Below are 19,936 nucleotides of genomic sequence, written 5' to 3' on the forward strand. Positions count from 1 at the left end.
TTGAAAGTGAAAGTAAAACAAATCTCACTCTCCAGATGGTGCCTGATAAGCATCAGACAGGGGCTGCACTGCAAGAAAGTAACTGCAATATGTAGGGAAGACCTCCAGAGTGTGACAGGCAATCGGGTGATGAAAAAAAGGGCCTCTCCAGTGTGTTCTCGCTGGAGTGGCCCTTTTGACATCCGGAGGCTGAAAGCTTGTAGAGATCTCACTGCTGAGGGTTTACACAATGTACCTTGACTAGGAAATCCTAAGAGAATGGAACAGATGGATGATGCACATTTATCTGCACGGATACCTTGTAGCAAATGATCCGGACACGAGTGAGCTTGTCCTACAGTACATGGCTCACAGCATATTCTTGACTAATCCATTGTAACAAATACTCAGCTGTCACACATTAGAGCTCTGCTTGTTATACAGAATATAAAGTGGTGAGAAATCGAAACAACAAGGACATTGGAAAGTGGCACAACTTTTTTTGTTTCTTCTTATACAATGCGTAGGAGTGGACAATTCCTCTCCGTTAGGTGACTTATTAGTCAGCTCACCAATATCGCTGCTCGGGAAGTCTAACTCCCAGCCCTATCCCCTTCTCACCTCTTGCAGCGGCTGGTTTAATGTCCTGAGTAGAGTTCACAGCGCAACCTCCCAACAGCTGCGAGATATGAGGGATGAACAAGCCAACCCCAAGAATGCTGTGGTAAGTGGCCTTGTGTGAGTCACTCGCTGTTCTCAGGAGTCTCAGTTGCTTCACGTCTCCTGCAGAGTTGTGGTGCCGCGGTCGGTCATTATCCCATGCATCCATTTCCTCTTTCTGTCTCCTGCAGGGAACCCTAGATGTGGGGCTCATTGATTCTGTCTGCGCCTCGGACTGTCCGGATAGGTAATAAGCGCTGCTTTATATTCCTGTCAATTAAATTAGCAGTGCTGCAAATAAAGACAATCCATTACCCTTGTAGTAACCTCATAATGTTTGGCCTGCACTCTGGAGTATCTGGGTTCATGAACAGTTTACAGCAATACATTTCTAAAACTTTTTTTTAACCCTTTAACACTCCATGACATACAGTTACATAATGGAGGTTCAGGGTTTGTATGGAAGGGGATCGGGGGTCAATCCCGCTCCATACAATGTGGGTCCTAGCTGTTTATTACTGATCCTTATCTGTAATATCTCTTTAATCCAGACCAAATTCCTTTGTGATAATCACTGCGAACCGCGTCATTCACTGCAACACGGATATTCCAGAGGAGATGCACCACTGGATCTCTCTACTGCAGAAACCTCGAGGAGAAGCCAAGGTGGACGGACAGGAGTTTCTCGTGAGAGGTAAATGAGTCTCAGTGACAAAGCCTATTTGCGCTTTAATGACCAACGTATTGGTGTTTGTATGTTTTACTATGTATCTACATTAAAAACACTTTTTTTTTTCCGCTGCTGCGCTGCCTCGTTCTCAGAGCCATAGCATTTTTATTTTTCCATCAACTGAGATTGCAGCACGCGCCTGAGCCCTGTGGCCCTTCAGCTGTCAGTGGTTGACTCCTCTTATTTGCTGGAGAGGGACACACAGATGTCTATAGAACCCAACGATGGCTCCTGCCATGTATCATAGCAGGAGGAGACTACTTCAAGTACGCTTTCCTTACTTCAGTCATAGCGGTGGTCCCACGGGACTTGGAGAGAAGCGGAAAATCAATCTCTGCTTCTCACATGCTACTCTCCAACTTTGCCTTTTACAAAGACCACAACATAAAATTGAAATCCATGTTCCGGGGCACCCGGAGGCCCATACTCCACTGCACCGTGTAGCGCATACATGCCTATTCAAGTAGGCTATTGTTATTACAATATAGGGCACCAGTACAGAGATAAAGTGCTGCAGCACACTTTTTGACCCCACCCTGTATATTTGCCCTCTGAATGCTGATCTTGATATGTTCGGCTGCAGATTGGCCGTGTTGTATGGGATACGTTCTCCCTTCTTGATTTCCTGCGTCGCTCATGTTTCTGCTCTCACAGGTTGGCTCCATAAAGAAGTACAGAACAGCAGCAAAATGGCGTCGCTCAAATTAAAACGTCGCTGGTTTGTGCTGACACGAAATGCTTTGGATTACTACAAGTCCTCCGAACGAATGGCATCCAAACTGGGCACCCTGGTCCTGAACAGCCTGTGCTCCGTGGTGCAGCCGGATGAGAAGACTCACACAGAAACAGGTACAAGAAGCAGATCTGTGCTGGGAAGCTCCGTCCTCTCTGTACCCGGCTCTGTAATCTCAACTCTTCTTGTCTGTAGGCTATTGGAATATCGTCGTGTACGGGAGGAAACATTCCTACAGGCTGTATACAAAGCTTCTCAATGAGGCCATGAGGTGGGCCAACGCCATCCAGGGAGTGATTGACAGCAAATCCCCCATAGAGACTCCCACTCAACAACTCATCCGGGACATCAAGGTGAATGCAAGATTAAAGAATATGTTCAGGTGTATCGCGCAGAGCGGATGAAGCATTCCATAAGAGTAATATCCCATTTTTGAATGCTTCTATGCAGTTTACCTACTGCGCTGCAGTCAAAAGTTTGCTGGTCTTAGTTGGAAACAGTCAACAAGCTTGTTTAGACTTGCCTCTAGCGGCTTAGCTGAACCCCTAAAATTCAGGGGCATTCGTTTTTCCTACATCGGATTACTGTACATTGTCTAGTGTAGTGATGACTCTTCCGAGAATTCAATTTGTCACAGCAAGATCTGTGCAAGTAGTAATGAAGGGAGGGATGCTGGGAGAGTACAGCTGTGAAGCCTCCAGAATTGTAAATGCAGATCTGGACTATAACAAAGGCTGTAACTCTAGTTCGGTACAGGAAAAGTAATGTATGTACACAGTGACTCCACCAGCAGAATAGTGAGTGCAGCTCTGGGATATTAATACAGGATGTAACTCAGGATCAGTACAGGATAAGTAATGTACATACACAGTGACTCCAGCAGCAGCATAGTGAGTGCAGCTCTGGAGTATAATGCAGGATGGAACTTAGGATCAGTACAGGATAAGTAATGTACATACACAGTGACTCCAGCAGCAGATTAGTGAGTGCAGCTCTGGGGTATAATACGGATGTAACACAGGGTCAGTACAGGATAAGTAATGTATGTACACAGTGACTCCACCAGCAGAATAGTGAGTGCAGCTCTAGGATATTAATACAGGATGTAACTCAGGATCAGTACAGGATAAGTAATGTATGTACACAGTGACTCCATCAGCAGAATAGTGAGTGCAGCTCTGGGATATTAATACAGGATGTAACTCAGGATCAGTACAGGATAAGTAATGTATGTACACAGTGACTCCAGCAGCAGAATAGTGAGTGCAGCTCTGGAGTATAATACAGGATGTAACTCAGGAGCAGTACAGGAAAAGTAATGTATGTACACAGCTACACCAGCAGTATAGTGAGTGCAGCTCTGGAGTATAATACAGGATGTAACTCTATTACGAACATACTCTATAATGGAGCATATGGATTAGAGATAAGAACTGTTATATTTTATGTCAATGCCAAGTTTCCTTTTTTTTTTTTTTTAACTTTCAGTAGTCCAAATGTCCCACCCCCTCAGAACCCAATAATGTGCTAATTGTACTATTCCCTTGCAGGAGAACAGCCTGAACAGTGAAGCTGTAGAGCAGACGTACAGAAGAAACCCAATCTTAAGATACACCCAGCATCCTTTGCACTCGCCACTTCTACCACTGCCTTATGGGGACATCAACCTTAATTGTACGTATCATCCTTAGTATCAGATGCGTATTTGGCCTCATTGGGGTGTCTCTTTCTAAAGTCTCATACTTTCCAACCAGTGCTGACAGTGGTGGACTATATAGGGAAAACAGCCTATGGAGAAGCGATATGGTAGTGCCCTGTTCCCCATTTATATATACATTTCCAAGAGGAACAACAGAGGAACAGTACAATGCAGGCTTCTAAGAAAAGTTCCGCTACAATTTTTGGCTTAGGAGAAACATGAGTGAACAAATACTTTTAACCCCTTCCTTACTGGTATGACAGTCAATACATTGTGGGTTTCTCCTCATAGTGAGTTTGGTGTCTAGCAGTTTAAAGGGACACAAACTTTTTAGACAACTTCTGCTCATCTACTAGCATGTTAGTCTCTCATTTCTCTAATATACTTGCTGTTGCTTTACCACTGTAATCACATTTAAAGTGGCTGCCATTAGGGGTCTCCCTTCCAGCTTTTCTGCAATCCACTGTTAGGTACAGAGAGCTTCCTTAGTAACTAGGACATGGGGATGTTTCCATAGCAACAGGAGAAGGAGCGATCTTCACAGGCAGTTCCCCTATACTTAAAAGCTACAGGCTGACAAATCTGTAGACACTGTGATAGTGATCTCTGCAGTCTCTGCCTCTCCTACTGAGAGTGTGGGTGTTTGCATACATTACACACTATAGTGGGTTTACTAACAAATTGTCTCTGGATGTCCCTAAATTGTCCTGGGAGAAGAGAGGGGCAGGTATTTAGATACTGCCTCCCTGCAGATTAGACCAGAGAGAGTGCAGTCCATCATTGAAAGTAAAGGCAAGGAAGTCAGGACAGTGAACTACTGGCAGAATGCTAGGTTTGCTATATGCCCCCCTCCCTGATAGTGGATAGCAAACAGCAGAGCAACAGAAAAATGCAGAAGACCGCCTGAAAATCAGAACTTGCAGACCTGAAACTAGGTGCAAACGAGGGTAAGGAGAACCTGGTGCATTATAGAAAACTTGTTGAAAACTTGGCTGCACTTCAAGGCTCAGGTATAAAGATTCTGTTATTACAGGTTCGCAAGCAGCACTGATGATTCTAAGACGCACAAGTCCCTGGAAACAATGCACATTAGTTCATGCACCTCCTGAATGCTGTCTTCTCTGTTCCCATTATAGTGCAAAAGGAGAAAGGTTACACAACGCTGCAGGACGAGGCGGTGAGGATCTTCAACTCCCTCCAGGAGATTGAGACTGTCCCTGATCCAGTCCCAATAATCCAGGGCATCCTGCAGACCTGCCAAGACCTGAAACCCTTAAGAGATGAAGTTTATTGTCAGCTGATCAAACAGACCAATCACGTCCCTCAACCCAACAGTGCGGGCAACCTGCGCCACTGGCAGCTGCTCACTTGTATGAGTAGCACTTTCCTGCCTGGCCGAGAGATCCTGCGCTATCTTAAATTCCACCTTAAGAGGTATGGTTGAGATCCTTTGGTGAAAAGCATATTGTTCTTCAGCAGTTTGCTTTTTCAGTGTTCCTGTCGCTTGTATTTTGTGGAGATGGACGCTTTTTGATTATTCCCCCAAATTTGATACTATAATTCTTAATGGTGCCTGCCAAATGACTAATCCTACTATGCAGGGGATGGATTCTTTCTCAATGGAAGTTGGGTCATCACCTAATAAGTTGATCAGGGGACTTTCTGCTGGGAGCCCCCTAATCAGCTGCTGTTAGAAAGCTGTAATGGTTATGCCCATTGTGCCTTCATGTTACTGCCACCTAGTGGATGCAGATAGACATGCAGTACTAGTCTAAAATTTTTAAGAAATGTCTGACTTAATTTTTTTTTTCTTTTGCAGAGTGCGGGACAACTTTCCTGGCACGGAGGTTGAGCAGTTTGCTCACTTCATTGCTGATGCTCTGAAGAAAACTAAATGTAGGGAGCTAGTTCCATCACAAGAAGAGATCTCTGCATTGCTCACACGCAGCCACATGACCACAACGGTCTACTGTCATGGTGGAGGCTCTTGTCAGATCAGTATTAATTCTCATACCACAGCAGGAGAGGTTAGTATAGAGGACTACGGAATTGTATACCTTAACAGCTGGTCATATATGGAAGTAAATCCCCTCCAATTCTGATAGACTCTTTTATTAGAGCCCCCGACCTTCCCACAATTGGCGCTTCCTTATATGGAAATTAGAGCCTTGACCCCAAAGTGCAGTGTAAAATATCGCCATATGGTGCTTACATAATACCACCATACAGTCACCAAATAAGAAAGCCATAGTTGACAGAATGTAATAGTACTATACAGTAAGTCATGGTAATGACAGGTTTTGGGAGTCGGGTGTTCTGTGACGCCCCTTTAGCTGAATGCGTCAGATTCTCCCTAATAACGGCCCTGTGCTGTTTAATTCCTTAATCTATTTATCAGAGATCCTAAATTCTCTGCATAGAACTTGAGATAAATCCTATATTTCTGGCTGCCTGCAGTCGCCATTTTTTTAGGGGGGGGGGGCACTGCTCACGGATCAATACAAATTGGACGCAATCATGACTCCATGTTTGCCCCTTTAAGCCTGTAGAACCTAAGTGAGGATTTTGGGTGATCTGTGTCATTGCAGGTGGTGGAGAAATTAATCCGTGGCCTGTCTATGGATGACAGTCGTAACATGTTTGCCCTCTTTGAACGTAACAAGCAGACAGACCGGGCGGTGGAGAGTCGGGTTATCGTGGCGGACGTCCTTGCAAAGTTTGAAAGGTCAGGTTCTACTTTTTGCTAAGCTTTTTATCAAGTCCTACATTATCTTACTTGTAAAACATCCCCATACACACTTGTGCTTTCTGTACTGGCTAATGCTTTGTTGCTGCCAGTGATTACAAGCTGACTGGCTGAATATCGGTGGGTGCAGTATGACTCGCAACTATCATAAGTGCATGGTCTTTGCAGCACAATACCACCCCAGTGGCGGATTAGGTAGACTACATGCACAACTTGAGCCAGATGGCATAACTATAGTCAACCATATACGTGCCTCCTAAGGTACTAGTGATTCAAAGTCATAGTGCCCCGTCACAGTAATAATTACCCTATAGGGCCCACCACAAAAAATAATGCCCCTTTTTTGACCTACAGTAAGGGCTCGTTGACATGGGTGTAAACTCATTTCGGTTGCGTAAATGTACTTTGGATTTAGTCGACTGAAAATTTGCTTACTTCCCCGTATTTCACTGACTCCTGCTGGTGTTTCTGCACACAAATACAGTGCATAATTGCGCAGGCAAAAAATATGCGGAAGGGCCTATGTATTTACTGTGCAAATACCTAGTGAGCACGCAGGTTTAATGCATATTCACTCCATTCTCCTCAATGGCCTATCATGGTGTGTAAAATGGGTGGGTTTTTTTTTTCACGCAATCAAAAATTGTGGGAAAAAATATGCTCATATGAGTGAACCCATTGGAATCAGAGGGTTCTGTTGACTATGTATTACGCTGCGCAGATACGTGTGAATGACCATGAAGGCTGTATTCACATGGGCAATTTTCATGCTTGAGTTCCATCCGATTTGTGATATATAGAAGAAGCTCGCATGTGAAAAGAAGCTATGGGTTTCTATCTGTTTGGTCACATGAGCAACTTTTGTCTCATCGCTGCGTATTCTATTATTTCTTTTCACAAAGAATCATCTGTTTTATATGGGAGCTTTAAAAAATGCATCATCCTTGCATGCTGTGTGATTTGCATCATCCTTGCATGCTGTGCGATTTGCATGCGAGGTGCGATGGATTTTTGTTTTATCAGTTTTAACTACAGGAACAAAAAAACGCATCGCACTTGCTGAAAAATGACACTCGCCCGTGTGAATGCACCCTAATAGTTTTTTTCTTCTTTATGTCCTATGTTTTTTCCTTTTGGGGCCCTTTCCCAAGGTTATAATGTCCACTTCCTGCTCTGGAATAGTAATAATACCCCCACTGTGCGCATTAAAATAAAAGAGCTCCGTCCAATCGACAAATGCAGCCCTTTCTGTGTCCCCACAAATACTGTTGCCCCCTCTGTGCTTCCACATATAGTGCCCCTCTGTTGCTCCTCCATATCCCTACAACACTGGTCACACTGAATAAAAATAAATAAATCTTTATCCCCCCCCCACACCTAGCTGTATACTCATTTTACCGACCTCGGAAGGATGAAAGGCTGAGTCAACCTTGAGCCGGCTACTTGAACCATTCAGGGATTGAACTCACAACCTTCAGGTCGTGAGCAAGTGCTTAGGACTGCATTTCTGCTGCCCTAGCACTCTGTGCCACACATGGTTCACTTGTATTCCAGGTGCTGGCTGCAGCATCATTACAAGGCGGTCCAGGGCCGGGTATAGCCCAATTTTCCCCCGTCTCCTGAAGAATGGAAGAATAGGGCTATGTAGACCCTGACTGCATTGTGATGATGCTGCTATACAGGTTGCTAAGCTTCTTAGATGGTTGGGCAGTTTGGGAGACTATGGACCCTCTGAGAGCCTTGGGCCCTAGGTGGCTGCCTGAACTACCCCAATTATAATCTGACATGGATACCACCAACAGAATGGTGAGTTCAGCTCTGGAGGACAATACAGGTTCGGTGCAAGATAAGCAATGGTAAACTGTACAGTCCATACAGCTAGACATACTTTTTAATGACCTCTCCAGTTTTTCCACTCCCGTGCAGGTTTTTATCTCTCATAACCCTCATCTTGTGGTGCTCTGTTTCTTTTTCCTCAGACTTGCCAGCACGGGGGATGAAGACGAGGTAGCGGGTCAGTGGACTCTGTATTTTAAGCTCTACTGCTTCCTGGATGTGCAGAGCGTTCCTAAAGAAGGTGTTGAGTTCGCCTTCATGTTTGAGCAGGTCAGTCCTATTTAAAAGGAACCAATTATGTTGAATAAGCCATTTAAACCACCAGCAGCAAGTTATAGAGCAGGAGAAGCCGAGCAGATTAATAGATAATTCTGCAGGAAAAGGATTCAGAATAATTTGTCATTTATTGATTTAAATCTCTGGTCATTCCGGGTTTAAAGAGTCCAGTGGGCGGTCCTACTCAGTGATTGACCATTATTTTTGTATGACTGTGTGCACATCGAAGCAACTATGATTTTTACTTCTGCATTTGATGGTTTTTAATTTGTTAGGCTCATGAAAGTCTTACAAGTGGTCACTTCCCGGCCCCTGAAGACACTTTACAGCACTTGGCTGCCTTAAGACTGCAATATCAACACGGAGACTTTTCCAAAGTCACATGGTCAATGGAGACTGTTTACCCAGTTCAGCGCTTAAAGAATAAGATTCTTCAGGCCACCAAGATCAGCAGCACATCTGGTCAGACGCTGGAGAGGAGGAGAACCAGCTTTCTAGAGGGAACCTTGAAACGGGGCTTTAAAGTAGGATCTATGAAGAAACAGAAGATGGAGGAAGAACAGATGATGGAGATGTGGGTAAAAGAGGAACTATCTGCAGCTCGCACCAGTATAGCGGAGAAATGGAGTCGTCTTCACGGAATGTCCCAGCACCAAGCTATGGTGAATTATATGGTGATCGTTATTGAGTGGCCAGGATATGGATCCACGCTCTTTGATGTTGAGGTATGAGCTGCCTGCCAAAAGAAGTTGTGGAAGGACAATAACTGCTATTATACTTACTATGTACAAGAATATAACTACTATAGTACTGCCCCCTATGTACAAGAATATAACTACTATAATAGTGCCCCCTATGTACAAGAATATAACTAGTACAATACTGCCCTCTATGTACAAGAATATAACTACTATAATACTGCCCCCTATGTACAAGAATATAACTACTATAATACTGCCCACTATGTACAGGAATATAACTACTATAATACTGCCCCCTAATATACAGGAAAATAAGTACTATAATACTGCTCCTATGTACAAGAATATAACTACTATAATACTGCCCCCTGTGTACAAGAATATAACCACTATAATACTGCTCCTATGTACAAGAATACAACTACTATAATACTGCCCCCTATGTACAAGAATATAACTACTATAATACTGCCCCCTATGTACAAGAATATAACCACTATAATACTGCTCCTATGTACAAGAATAGAACTACTATAATACTGCCCCTTGTGTACAAGAATACAACTACTATAATACTGCCCCCTCTGTACAAGAATATAACTACTATAATACTGCTCCCTATGTACAAGAATATAACTACTATAATACTGCCCCCTGCCTCCTATGTACAAGAATATAACTACTATAATACTGCCCCCCGTGTACAAGAATATAACTACTATACTACTGCCCCCTATGTACAAGAATATAACTACTTTAATACTGCCCCTTATGTGCATGAATATAATTACTATAATACTGCCCCTATGTACAAGAATATAACTACCATAATACTGCCCCCTATGTACAAGAATATAACTACTATAATACTGCTCCTATGTGCAAGAATATAACTACTATAATACTGCCCCCTATGTACAAGAATATAACTACTATAATACTGCCCCCTGCCTCCTATGTACAAGAATATAACTACTATAATACTGCCCCCTATGTACAAGAATATAACTACTATAATACTGTCCCTCTGTACAAGAATGGAACTACTATAACACTGCCCCTTGTGTACAAGAATAGAACTACTATAATACTGCTCCTATGTGCAAGAATATAACTACTTTAATACTGCCCCCTATGTACAAGAATATAACTACTATAATACTGCCCCCTATGTACAAGAATATAACTACTATAATACTGTCCCTCTGTACAAGAATGGAACTACTATAACACTGCCCCTTGTGTACAAGAATAGAACTACTATAACACTGCCCCTTGTGTACAAGAATAGAACTACTATAATACTGCCCCTTGTGTACAAGAATAGAGCTACCATAATACTGCCCCTTATGTACAAGAATATAACTACTATAATACTGCTCCCTGCCTCCTATGTACAAGAATATAACTACTATAATACTGCCCCCCGTGTACAAGAATATAACTACTATAATACTGCCCCCTATGTACAAGAATATAACTACTATAATACTGCCCCCTGCCTCCTATGTACAAGAATATAACTACTATAATACTGCCCCCCGTGTACAAGAATATAACTACCATAATACTGCCTCTTGTGTATAAGAATATAACTACTATAATACTGCCCCTTATGTGCATGAATGTAACTACTATAATACTGCTCCCTATGTACAAGAATATAACTACTAGAATACTGCCCCTTATGTGCATGAATATAACTACTATAATGCTGCCCCTTATGTGCATGAATATAACTACTATAATACTGCTCCTACGTACAAGAATATAACTACTTTAATACTGCTATCTATGTACAAGAATATAACTACCATAATACTGCCCCTTATGTACAAGAATATAACTACTATAATACTGTCCCCTGCCTCCTATGTACAAGAATATAACTACTATAATACTGCCCCCCGTGTACAAGAATATAACTACCATAATACTGCTCCCTATGTACAAGAATATAACTACCATAATACTGCCCCTTATGTGCATGAATATAACTACTATAATACTGCCCCCTATGTACAAGAATATAACTACCATAATACTGCCCCTTATGTACATGAATATAACTACTATAATACTGCTCCTTATGTGCATGAATATAACTACTATAATACTGCTCCCTATGTAAAAGAATATAACTACTATAATACTGCCCCTTATGTGCATGAATATAACTACTATAATACTGCCCCTTATGTGCATGAATATAACTACTATAATACTGCCCCTTATGTGCATGAATATATCTACTATAATACTGCCTCTTGTGTACAAGAATATAACTACTTTAATACTGCCTCTTGTGTACAAGAATATAACTACTTTAATACTGCCTCTTGTGTACAAGAATATAACTACTTTAATACTGCCCCTTGTGTACAAGAATATAACTACTAGAATACTCCCCCCCCCCCCCCCCCTATGTACAAGAATATAACTACCATAATACTGCCCCCCTATGTGCATGAATATAACTACTATAATACTGCCCCTTATGTGCATGAATGTAACTACTATAATACTGCTCCCTATGTGCATGAATATAACTACTATAATACTGCTCCCTGTGTACAAGAATATAACTACTATACTACTGCCCCCTATGTACAAGAATATAACTACTATAATACTGCTCCTATGTACAAGAATATAACTACTATAATACTACTCCCTATGTACAAGAATATAACTACTATAATACTGCCCCCTATGTACAAGAATATAACTACTATAATACTGTCCCTCTGTACAAGAATGGAACTACTATAACATTGCCCCTTGTGTACAAGAATAGAACTACTTTAACACTGCCCCTTGTGTACAAGAATAGTACTATAACACTGCCCCTTGTGTACAAGAATAGAACTACTATAACACTGCCCCTTGTGTACACGAATAGAACTACTATAATACTGCCCCTTGTGTACAAGAATAGAACTACTATAATACTGCCCCCTATGTGCAAGAATATAACTACTATAATACTGCCCCCTGCCTCCTATGTACAAGAATATAACTACTATAATACTGCCCCTTGTGTACAAGAATAGAACTACTATAATACTGCCCCCTATGTACAAGAATATAACTACTATAATACTGCCCCCTGCCTCCTATGTACAAGAATATAACTACTATAATACTGCCCCCCGTGTACAAGAATATAACTACTATAATACTGCCCCCCGTGTACAAGAATATAACTACTATAATACTGCCCCCTATGTACAAGAATATAACTACTATAATACTGCCCCTTATGTACATGAATGTAACTACTATAACACTGCCTCTTATGTGCATGAATATAACTACTATAATACTGCCTCTTGTGTACAAGAATATAACTACTTTAATACTGCCCCTTGTGTACAAGAATATAACTACTAGAATACTGCCCCTATGTACAAGAATATAACTACTATACTACTGCCTCCTATGTACAAGAATATAACTACTATAATACTGCCGCTATATACAAGAATATAACTACTATAATACTGCCCCTATATACAAGAATATAACTGCTATAATACTGCTCCCCTATGTACAAGAATATAACTGCTATAATACTGCTCCCCATGTATAAGAATATAACTACTATAATACTGCCCCCTATGTACAAGAATATAACTACTATAATACTGCCTGCTATGTACAAGAATTTAACTACTATAATACTGCCCCTTATGTGCATGAATATAACTACTATAATACTGCCCCTTATGTGCATGAATATAACTACTATAATACTGCCCCTTATGTGCATGAATATAACTACTATAATACTGCCCCCTATGTACAAGAATATAACTACTATAATACTGCCGCCTATGTACAAGAATATAACTACTATAATACCGCTCCCTATGTACAAGAATATAACTACTATAATACCGCCCCCTATGTACAAGAATAGAACTACTATAATACCGCCCCCTATGTACAAGGATATAACTACTATAATACCGCCCCCCTATGTACACGGCATTCATGGTGTTTGGTGAATACAAATAACTGGTATGGCATTTCTTCTTCTACAGTATAAGGAAGGAGGATTTCCCAATGATCTGTGGCTCGGGGTCAGTGCAGAAAATGTTTCTGTTTACAAACGTGGAGATCCAAAGCCACTGGAGACCTTTCAGTATGAACATATCATTTTCTTCGGTGCTCCGCAGCCCAACACCTTCAAGATCACAGTAGACGACAGAGAAATGTTCTTTGAAACAGTCCAGGTTAGCGTCGTCATAGATTTAAAAAAGGGCCCTATTTGTCAAATCTGTGTAACAATAAGACGGTCCTTGTTGCCCATAGCAAGCAATCACAAGCATTAAGCCTAAATGGGGTGCATGTATGCCCTCTGGGTGCGATGTTGCATGTGATGGGATCGAGGGCCGCCGTGCTTCATACACAGTGGTGCGGGATGTCCATGACAGCAGACAAGTCCTAAATGGCCCCATTACGATGTGCTGATCACGAGGTGCTGTTTGATAGTCATGCCAGACTGGGCCTTCCGAATAAAGAGTGTAGTAACCCATAATAATACAGTATTAGTAGTAGTATGTACTATAGTATTAGTAATGTAAAGTATTAATGGCAGAAATAGTGTAGGGGTTAATGGGAGCAGCCAAGCGGTTAGTAATGGCAGCAGAGGCGTGGAAGTATAGTATTAGTACAGTATTGGTGGTAGAAATAATCTGGGATTAATGGAAGCAGTGCTAGTTGTGCTAGTAGTAATAGATTATAACAGACTGTAGTTGTAGTTAGTAGTGTAGTAAAATAGTATAAACCCTTTCCAATCCACTGCCTGACGTTTTCCTACATTCTGATTGAAGCTTGTACAGCTCCAATGTCAGAGGACGTCCGACAAGGTATTCTTACCGTCTATTGCCAGCCACTCCGCTGTCGCAGCCTCTCTGGTCACACACACTGGCTTTAGCCAGCAGATGGCACCATCGTATAACAGCAAAAAGAGAAAGCCTTTTAGGAAACCCTGAATCCAAAATTGGATTGGAAAGGGTTAAGGGGGTTGTACCAGAATTCGCTTTTATTACCTATCCATAGAAGAGCTTACAAAGTCTGATTGATGGGGGTCTCGCCTCTGAGAACAGGGATCCCGTATCCCGCCTCTTCTCATCACCCCCTCGGCTCATTGCACCCACCCACAGTAATGTGGAGACTGAACGGAGCGGCGGTCACACATACGCAGCGCAACTACATTCTTTTCAATGCGACTGACAACTTTAGCTTGAGAGCTATTTCTATCTCCGGCATCCCCATTGAAAATGAATGGAGCGGCACCGTGCATGTGCAACAGTCATTCCATTCAATCTCCTGACTGCAGGGGGTGCAGTGATCCCACATTGAGGAGGAGAGGGGACATGGCACCCCCGTTCTCGGCAGCAAGACCCCCACGATCAGTCTTCTATCACCTATACTAGAAAGTTTCATTCGGTTCCAACCACTGCTTGATTTGTAATGACCATGAGTGTATAGACGGTAGACTGGTGGATGTTTCTTATCCATTCTCTTAGTAACTCTCCATCCTGGTCTTGTCCTTATTCCTTCCAGGTGGGAGAGATCACAAAGATCATGAGAGCCTACATCAATATGATTGTCAAGAAGCGCTGCAGCGTCAAGTCCGTAGCGAGCCAGGACAGTCAGTTCAACAGCTGGGCCAGGTGACGAAAATACACCCCCTAGTGGTGGTAACCCAGGACTTTTTACCTCCAACAAGACTTAACTGATTGATGAAGGCTCGTTCGATTTACGCGACGAGACCTGCACAATAGATGGGAACGATATGAGTGGCGTTTAATGTCTTAGACTGGAAGATGACCGCAAAAAGTGTGACTCCTCCGAAGAACACTTTTTTTTTTTTTGTATTACTGCATCCAGACTTGGAATAAGAAGATATGTCACCCCCTCCACCCCCTCCTCACATAATGGACTGGAGCCTTGTGTCATCATGGTGAATTTTATCTCTGCAACATCAAATCAAAAACATCCTTTGTTTCTGCAAAAATTCTGTCTTCCAGTGACGACGCGCCGCCTCGGCCGCAGTTCAGTCTTCTGAATCCTTCTCAGGGATTTGCAGGGAGTGTATTTCCCATGACTGATGATCACTGTAGACCTTGATGGAGGGCCGGACTTGTGTTTCCAATGGAGATCTGACAGTATTAATTTCCCCTCCCCCGTTGTGTATAATCTCCGCTGAGGTAGAGAAGGTTGTCGTCGATTCCGCGTTTATCAGATCTTGTCTGTATTATATGAAGCAGATGGAGTATTATTTATTTTCTAGACTACTTGGTCTTCCTGATACCACTGTGGTGCTCTCCTGTACAGGTGGCGTCGCCCTCCATGTTACTGTATAATGTTGTATCCTATGTAGCATTGGGTGGCATGGGCACTCTCTGGGTAAGACTCTCTCGTTACTAGGAGGACACATTGATATCGAGACACTTTGTCCTCATACTTTTATACTATTCCTGGATTATTTGTCCAGTGCTGGACTTCAGACCATACATGACTTCTATGGAGATGACTAACTCCATGACCTCCTATCTGAGAAATGTGTCTTTTAAACTCTTCCAGTCCTCTTTCTGTGGACAATCGTGGCACAAGGAACAGGGTTCTGATATACGTCATCTCATAAAGTATAAAATATGGACTCGCCAGCATCTCCATCTCTTCTCCATTTCTTGTGACCTTGAAGTCCATTTCCTCCTCTAAAAAAAGACATCCTCAAGTTGTGAAAATGCTTAGATGATATCTCAAGGACTTGGAAGAAGACAAACCAACTGTAATTAGTGCTGCACCCCAACACCTGACAGAGGACAATGCTGGACTTGCTCCAAAATCAAATACAAATATCTTCTTCAGGCCTGAGGAAGCCCCATTCTGGGGTAGAAGCCTACAGCTTGTTTCTCTTTCTGAAAGTTTTTTGTCGACCACCCTGTCAGGTGTTTGGGAGCAGCACCAATTACAGTTGGTTTGTCGTCTTCTCAGTATTGTACCCGGTTTTGAGCCCGGGGAAGTCTCTCCCGATGACCTAGGAACGTCTTGCAGCTCCTCACCATCTCTAAAGTGCTTTATGTAGTTGTGCACATTCTAGCACAACTCTTCCAGGTGAGACTAATAGACATTTGTGGTGTTTTCAGTCTGGTCTTACCAAACCAAGTTTACTACACTAGATAGCGCCTCCTTGTTCGGCTTCCCCATCCTTTGATCTGAAGGACTTAAAATGACCACTTGGTGTCTGGATAAAATTTTCTCCTAGGATTGGAGGTGGCAGTTAATAATACCTTTTGTTGGTCTTCTGTGCTGATCCCTCCAATCCACTGGTTCTGGGTCCCTTTTTCAGTTATCCAAGATGGCCGACAATCTTCAGACTACCTAATTCCTACAGTGCATTGGTAGTGTTAGACTACCTATGCACCCTATGTGCTCTCTGATTGGGCAGCACTGCTGGCATCACCAGCGTGGGCCAATCAGAGAGCATTCTGCATTAGCTAGAAAAGTGCAGCAATGACCTTGCACAGCAAAAAAAACAGGTTCTCAAACCAGTGGATCAGAGGGACATCGCACAGAAGAACAGCGCCCCCTTCAGTCCCAGGGCAGAATTTTGTCCTGAAACTGGAGGGTGATTTTAAAGGGGTTGTACATGATTAAAGAAACATGGCTGCTTTATTCAAAAAATGGCGCCACACTTGTCCCCTCATGTGTAACATTGTATCTTGGCCTGATTTACTTTAACTGAGCTGAGCTGCAGTATCAAACTCTGACAAGTGTGGCGCTGTTTGTGGATGAAAGTAGCTGTTTTTCCAATCCTGCACGACCACTTTTAAATTTATATTATTATGACTTTTCTAAAGAGGAAATGTTCTTTTAGGGCCAACGCTCATGGCATCCATGGGTGTTGGCAACGCAAATCCAGAGGATTGCAGTATCCGAAGATCTGTTGCCATCCAATCCCAATCTGGGGATATATCGTTAATGTTTCTTTTTTCCTTGCTGCTTGGTGAATGGAGGCCGTTGGGTTCTATCTGTCCGACCTCTGCGGCCTCAGTCATAGACGGTGCTCCTGGGCTGCTGCAGGCGGTGGTGCTCAGGTATGAATGTATCTCGCTTATTGTTATAGATGGAGGAATGACTGTTACTGCATTTACATTAAATTGCTAATAAATTATTGACATTAAACACCGTGTGCTTTATTTATATAATGGGCATTATATACCTTGTGTTACTGGAATTATTCAGGGTTTGCTTCTGTTTAATTCTACTCCAAACTCGGGCTGATGCTCTATTCCACCATACTTTACACTGCAGCTTTGCTTGTTTAGATTGGGCTAAAAATCCCTTCAATAAACCGTGTTAGAGGAGTTGACCCATCTCTAAGATTACCTATCCTGATTATAGACCATCAATCAATAACTGATGAGTGTCCGACGCCCAGAATCTCCTCTGATCAGCTGATTGCTAGCAGCTCTGTACACTGCAAAGTGGCCTGTTGTGGTACTGAACGCTGAGTCGCATTGAAGCTAAAGGGATTAGGTCTGCAGTACCAAGCCAGGCCACTATGCAATGTATGGTGCTCTATGCTTCCAGCAATAAATCGGCTCCATACATTAGACCACTGGCCCTGGCAACCTGTTGATCAGTGGGGGTCCCAGGAAGCAGGCCCCACTGATCAGCTATTGATGACCTATCCTGAGTATACGTCATCAGTTTAGGAAGTAGGGCAAGCTCTTTTAAATGATAAACTTCAGGCTGATGAGGCTATGAGAGGGATATGGGAGCAGAAGACCCACCAGAGTGTCTCTATCTACACCAGACACATGTCCATGAATCTGTCTAGTATTGCAGCTTGGCTCCATTGAAGTAAATAGGGATGAGTTGTAATACCACAACCAACCTTTGCATAGATGCGGTGCTGTTTTGGGGATTGTAGAGAATTGGAGAAATAAGTCCACAAGGTAACTGCGAGTGGGTAGTTTTACTAGCAAGGGAAGCAATGTGGACAAACCAAGAATATGAGAACAAATCTAGACTGTGACCTCTTGGTAAGGCTCCTTCTTGGGCTTGATTTCATTACAGCACCTTGAACTGGAGTCCTGTTCTTCCAAGTTTGGATGGTGTGAAAGTCTGATCATAAGGGCAGCCCATGCTATCTTGGGCCTGGTGTATGCGGAAGCTGATAAGGGGAATATAATGTGAGAAAATACATTATTAATCTGGTTTTAATTATACAAAGTTTGTTTTTTTTTTCTATCCACATACAAACTTCCTGAGATATTGCAGTTCTCACACTGGCCTCTAGAGCAGTCACAATAAGCTGATGTTCCCTGTTTGCTGTAGCTCACGTGTTCGCTTTGCTGCATATGGAGATACAGAATGAGGAATAACATTGTATTATCATTAGTGGACAGGATGTTAACGACCACCATATTGGACTGCTGGAAGTCTAGATGAAGTAGTACAGCAACAGAATATACAAGAGAAAGGCTCTATATGCAACTCCCTTGGAGGAGGGGGCTGTAAAAGTCTTAGATTTATGACAACTGACTCCCATTAATTTGAGCTGCCATAAAGTGCACTCCTTGCTGTACTGACTATACAGGAAGGAAGTGTGTATCTCCAATATGGCAGCTCCCAGGAAAAAACTACAACATTGACTAAGACCAAACAACCGTCTACAGGGTGCCCCGCTTCAAATAATAACCACTGACTTTATAATCATTTAAAGGTGCCTGTACACGGGGCGATTTATCGCCCAAATAATTGCTGGAAACTGTGAATTTGGGAAATAGTCGTCCGGAGTACAAGCTGCCATTGATACGGAACTAAGCGACACATTGTTGGAGTCGCTTGGTTCTTGGCTCACCTAAAAACCAAACGACTGTCGGCCCAGTTGCTCAATCTTTGAATTGTGGGGGACAATTCATTGCTGTGACCATCCAGCTCCTCCCATCCCAATAATGCGCCCCCTTCTGGTAACGAGCTGAAATCTCTCTTCTCTGCGTCGTAGAGGCGTCTAACGGTCAACAAGCTCTACAAGCGGAAGAAGAGGTCACTACACACAAGGAGCCTCCGAGAGCCTCTTATAGGCCAAGGGGGGAACCACTTTTAGGGCCTCCGGTGACAAGACCGTCCATCTAATCACCACAACTCTCATCATCTACACATCTGCCTGAGATGGAACCGCAGGACGAGTTTTACAGTAAAATGACAATTTCTTCTGAGGGTGTGATTTTTATTTTTTAACTGAGTGTATTTTAATTGCTCAGGTTGTTGTAAGCGCAGTGATACATATTATGTGTTTCTTTTTATTGTACACTGGATTGATAAACTTTAAGGGGACTTGAAAATGCGATTGTTTGATTGCTAGGATAATACATTGTATTATTTCTGTAATGCAGTGTATTATGCCTATGACGACAGCCAATCTCACTCTGCCGGAGACCAGGTCTGATACAGAGACGAGATCTGATAGGCTACGTGACATGAACACTTCTATCAAGCCTCCCACTGCCATGGCAACCTATCAGCACCTCGCAGTCTCCTCACAGGTAGC

The 19,936-nt window shown here is 42.6% G+C and overlaps 1 protein-coding gene across 1 annotated transcript in view; it reads left to right on the forward strand.

Moving 5' to 3' along the window:
* The window catches only part of LOC136576338 (unconventional myosin-X-like), a 103,634-nt gene extending 86,072 nt beyond the window's left edge, over positions 1-17,562 (forward strand). Inside the window, exons 29-41 of the mRNA XM_066575540.1 lie at positions 610-703; positions 831-886; positions 1,191-1,333; positions 2,024-2,218; positions 2,298-2,455; positions 3,653-3,776; positions 4,938-5,235; positions 5,621-5,828; positions 6,390-6,526; positions 8,527-8,653; positions 8,935-9,384; positions 13,407-13,598; positions 14,935-17,562. Of these exons, the coding sequence (XP_066431637.1) occupies positions 610-703; positions 831-886; positions 1,191-1,333; positions 2,024-2,218; positions 2,298-2,455; positions 3,653-3,776; positions 4,938-5,235; positions 5,621-5,828; positions 6,390-6,526; positions 8,527-8,653; positions 8,935-9,384; positions 13,407-13,598; positions 14,935-15,048 (2,296 nt within the window). The 3' untranslated portion in view covers positions 15,049-17,562. The remainder of the gene's footprint in view (positions 1-609; positions 704-830; positions 887-1,190; positions 1,334-2,023; positions 2,219-2,297; positions 2,456-3,652; positions 3,777-4,937; positions 5,236-5,620; positions 5,829-6,389; positions 6,527-8,526; positions 8,654-8,934; positions 9,385-13,406; positions 13,599-14,934) is intronic.
* The last annotated feature ends 2,374 nt before the right edge of the window (positions 17,563-19,936 follow it).

This window comes from Eleutherodactylus coqui, chromosome 8, assembly GCF_035609145.1.
Source record: "Eleutherodactylus coqui strain aEleCoq1 chromosome 8, aEleCoq1.hap1, whole genome shotgun sequence".
Lineage (NCBI taxonomy): Eukaryota > Metazoa > Chordata > Amphibia > Anura > Eleutherodactylidae > Eleutherodactylus > Eleutherodactylus coqui.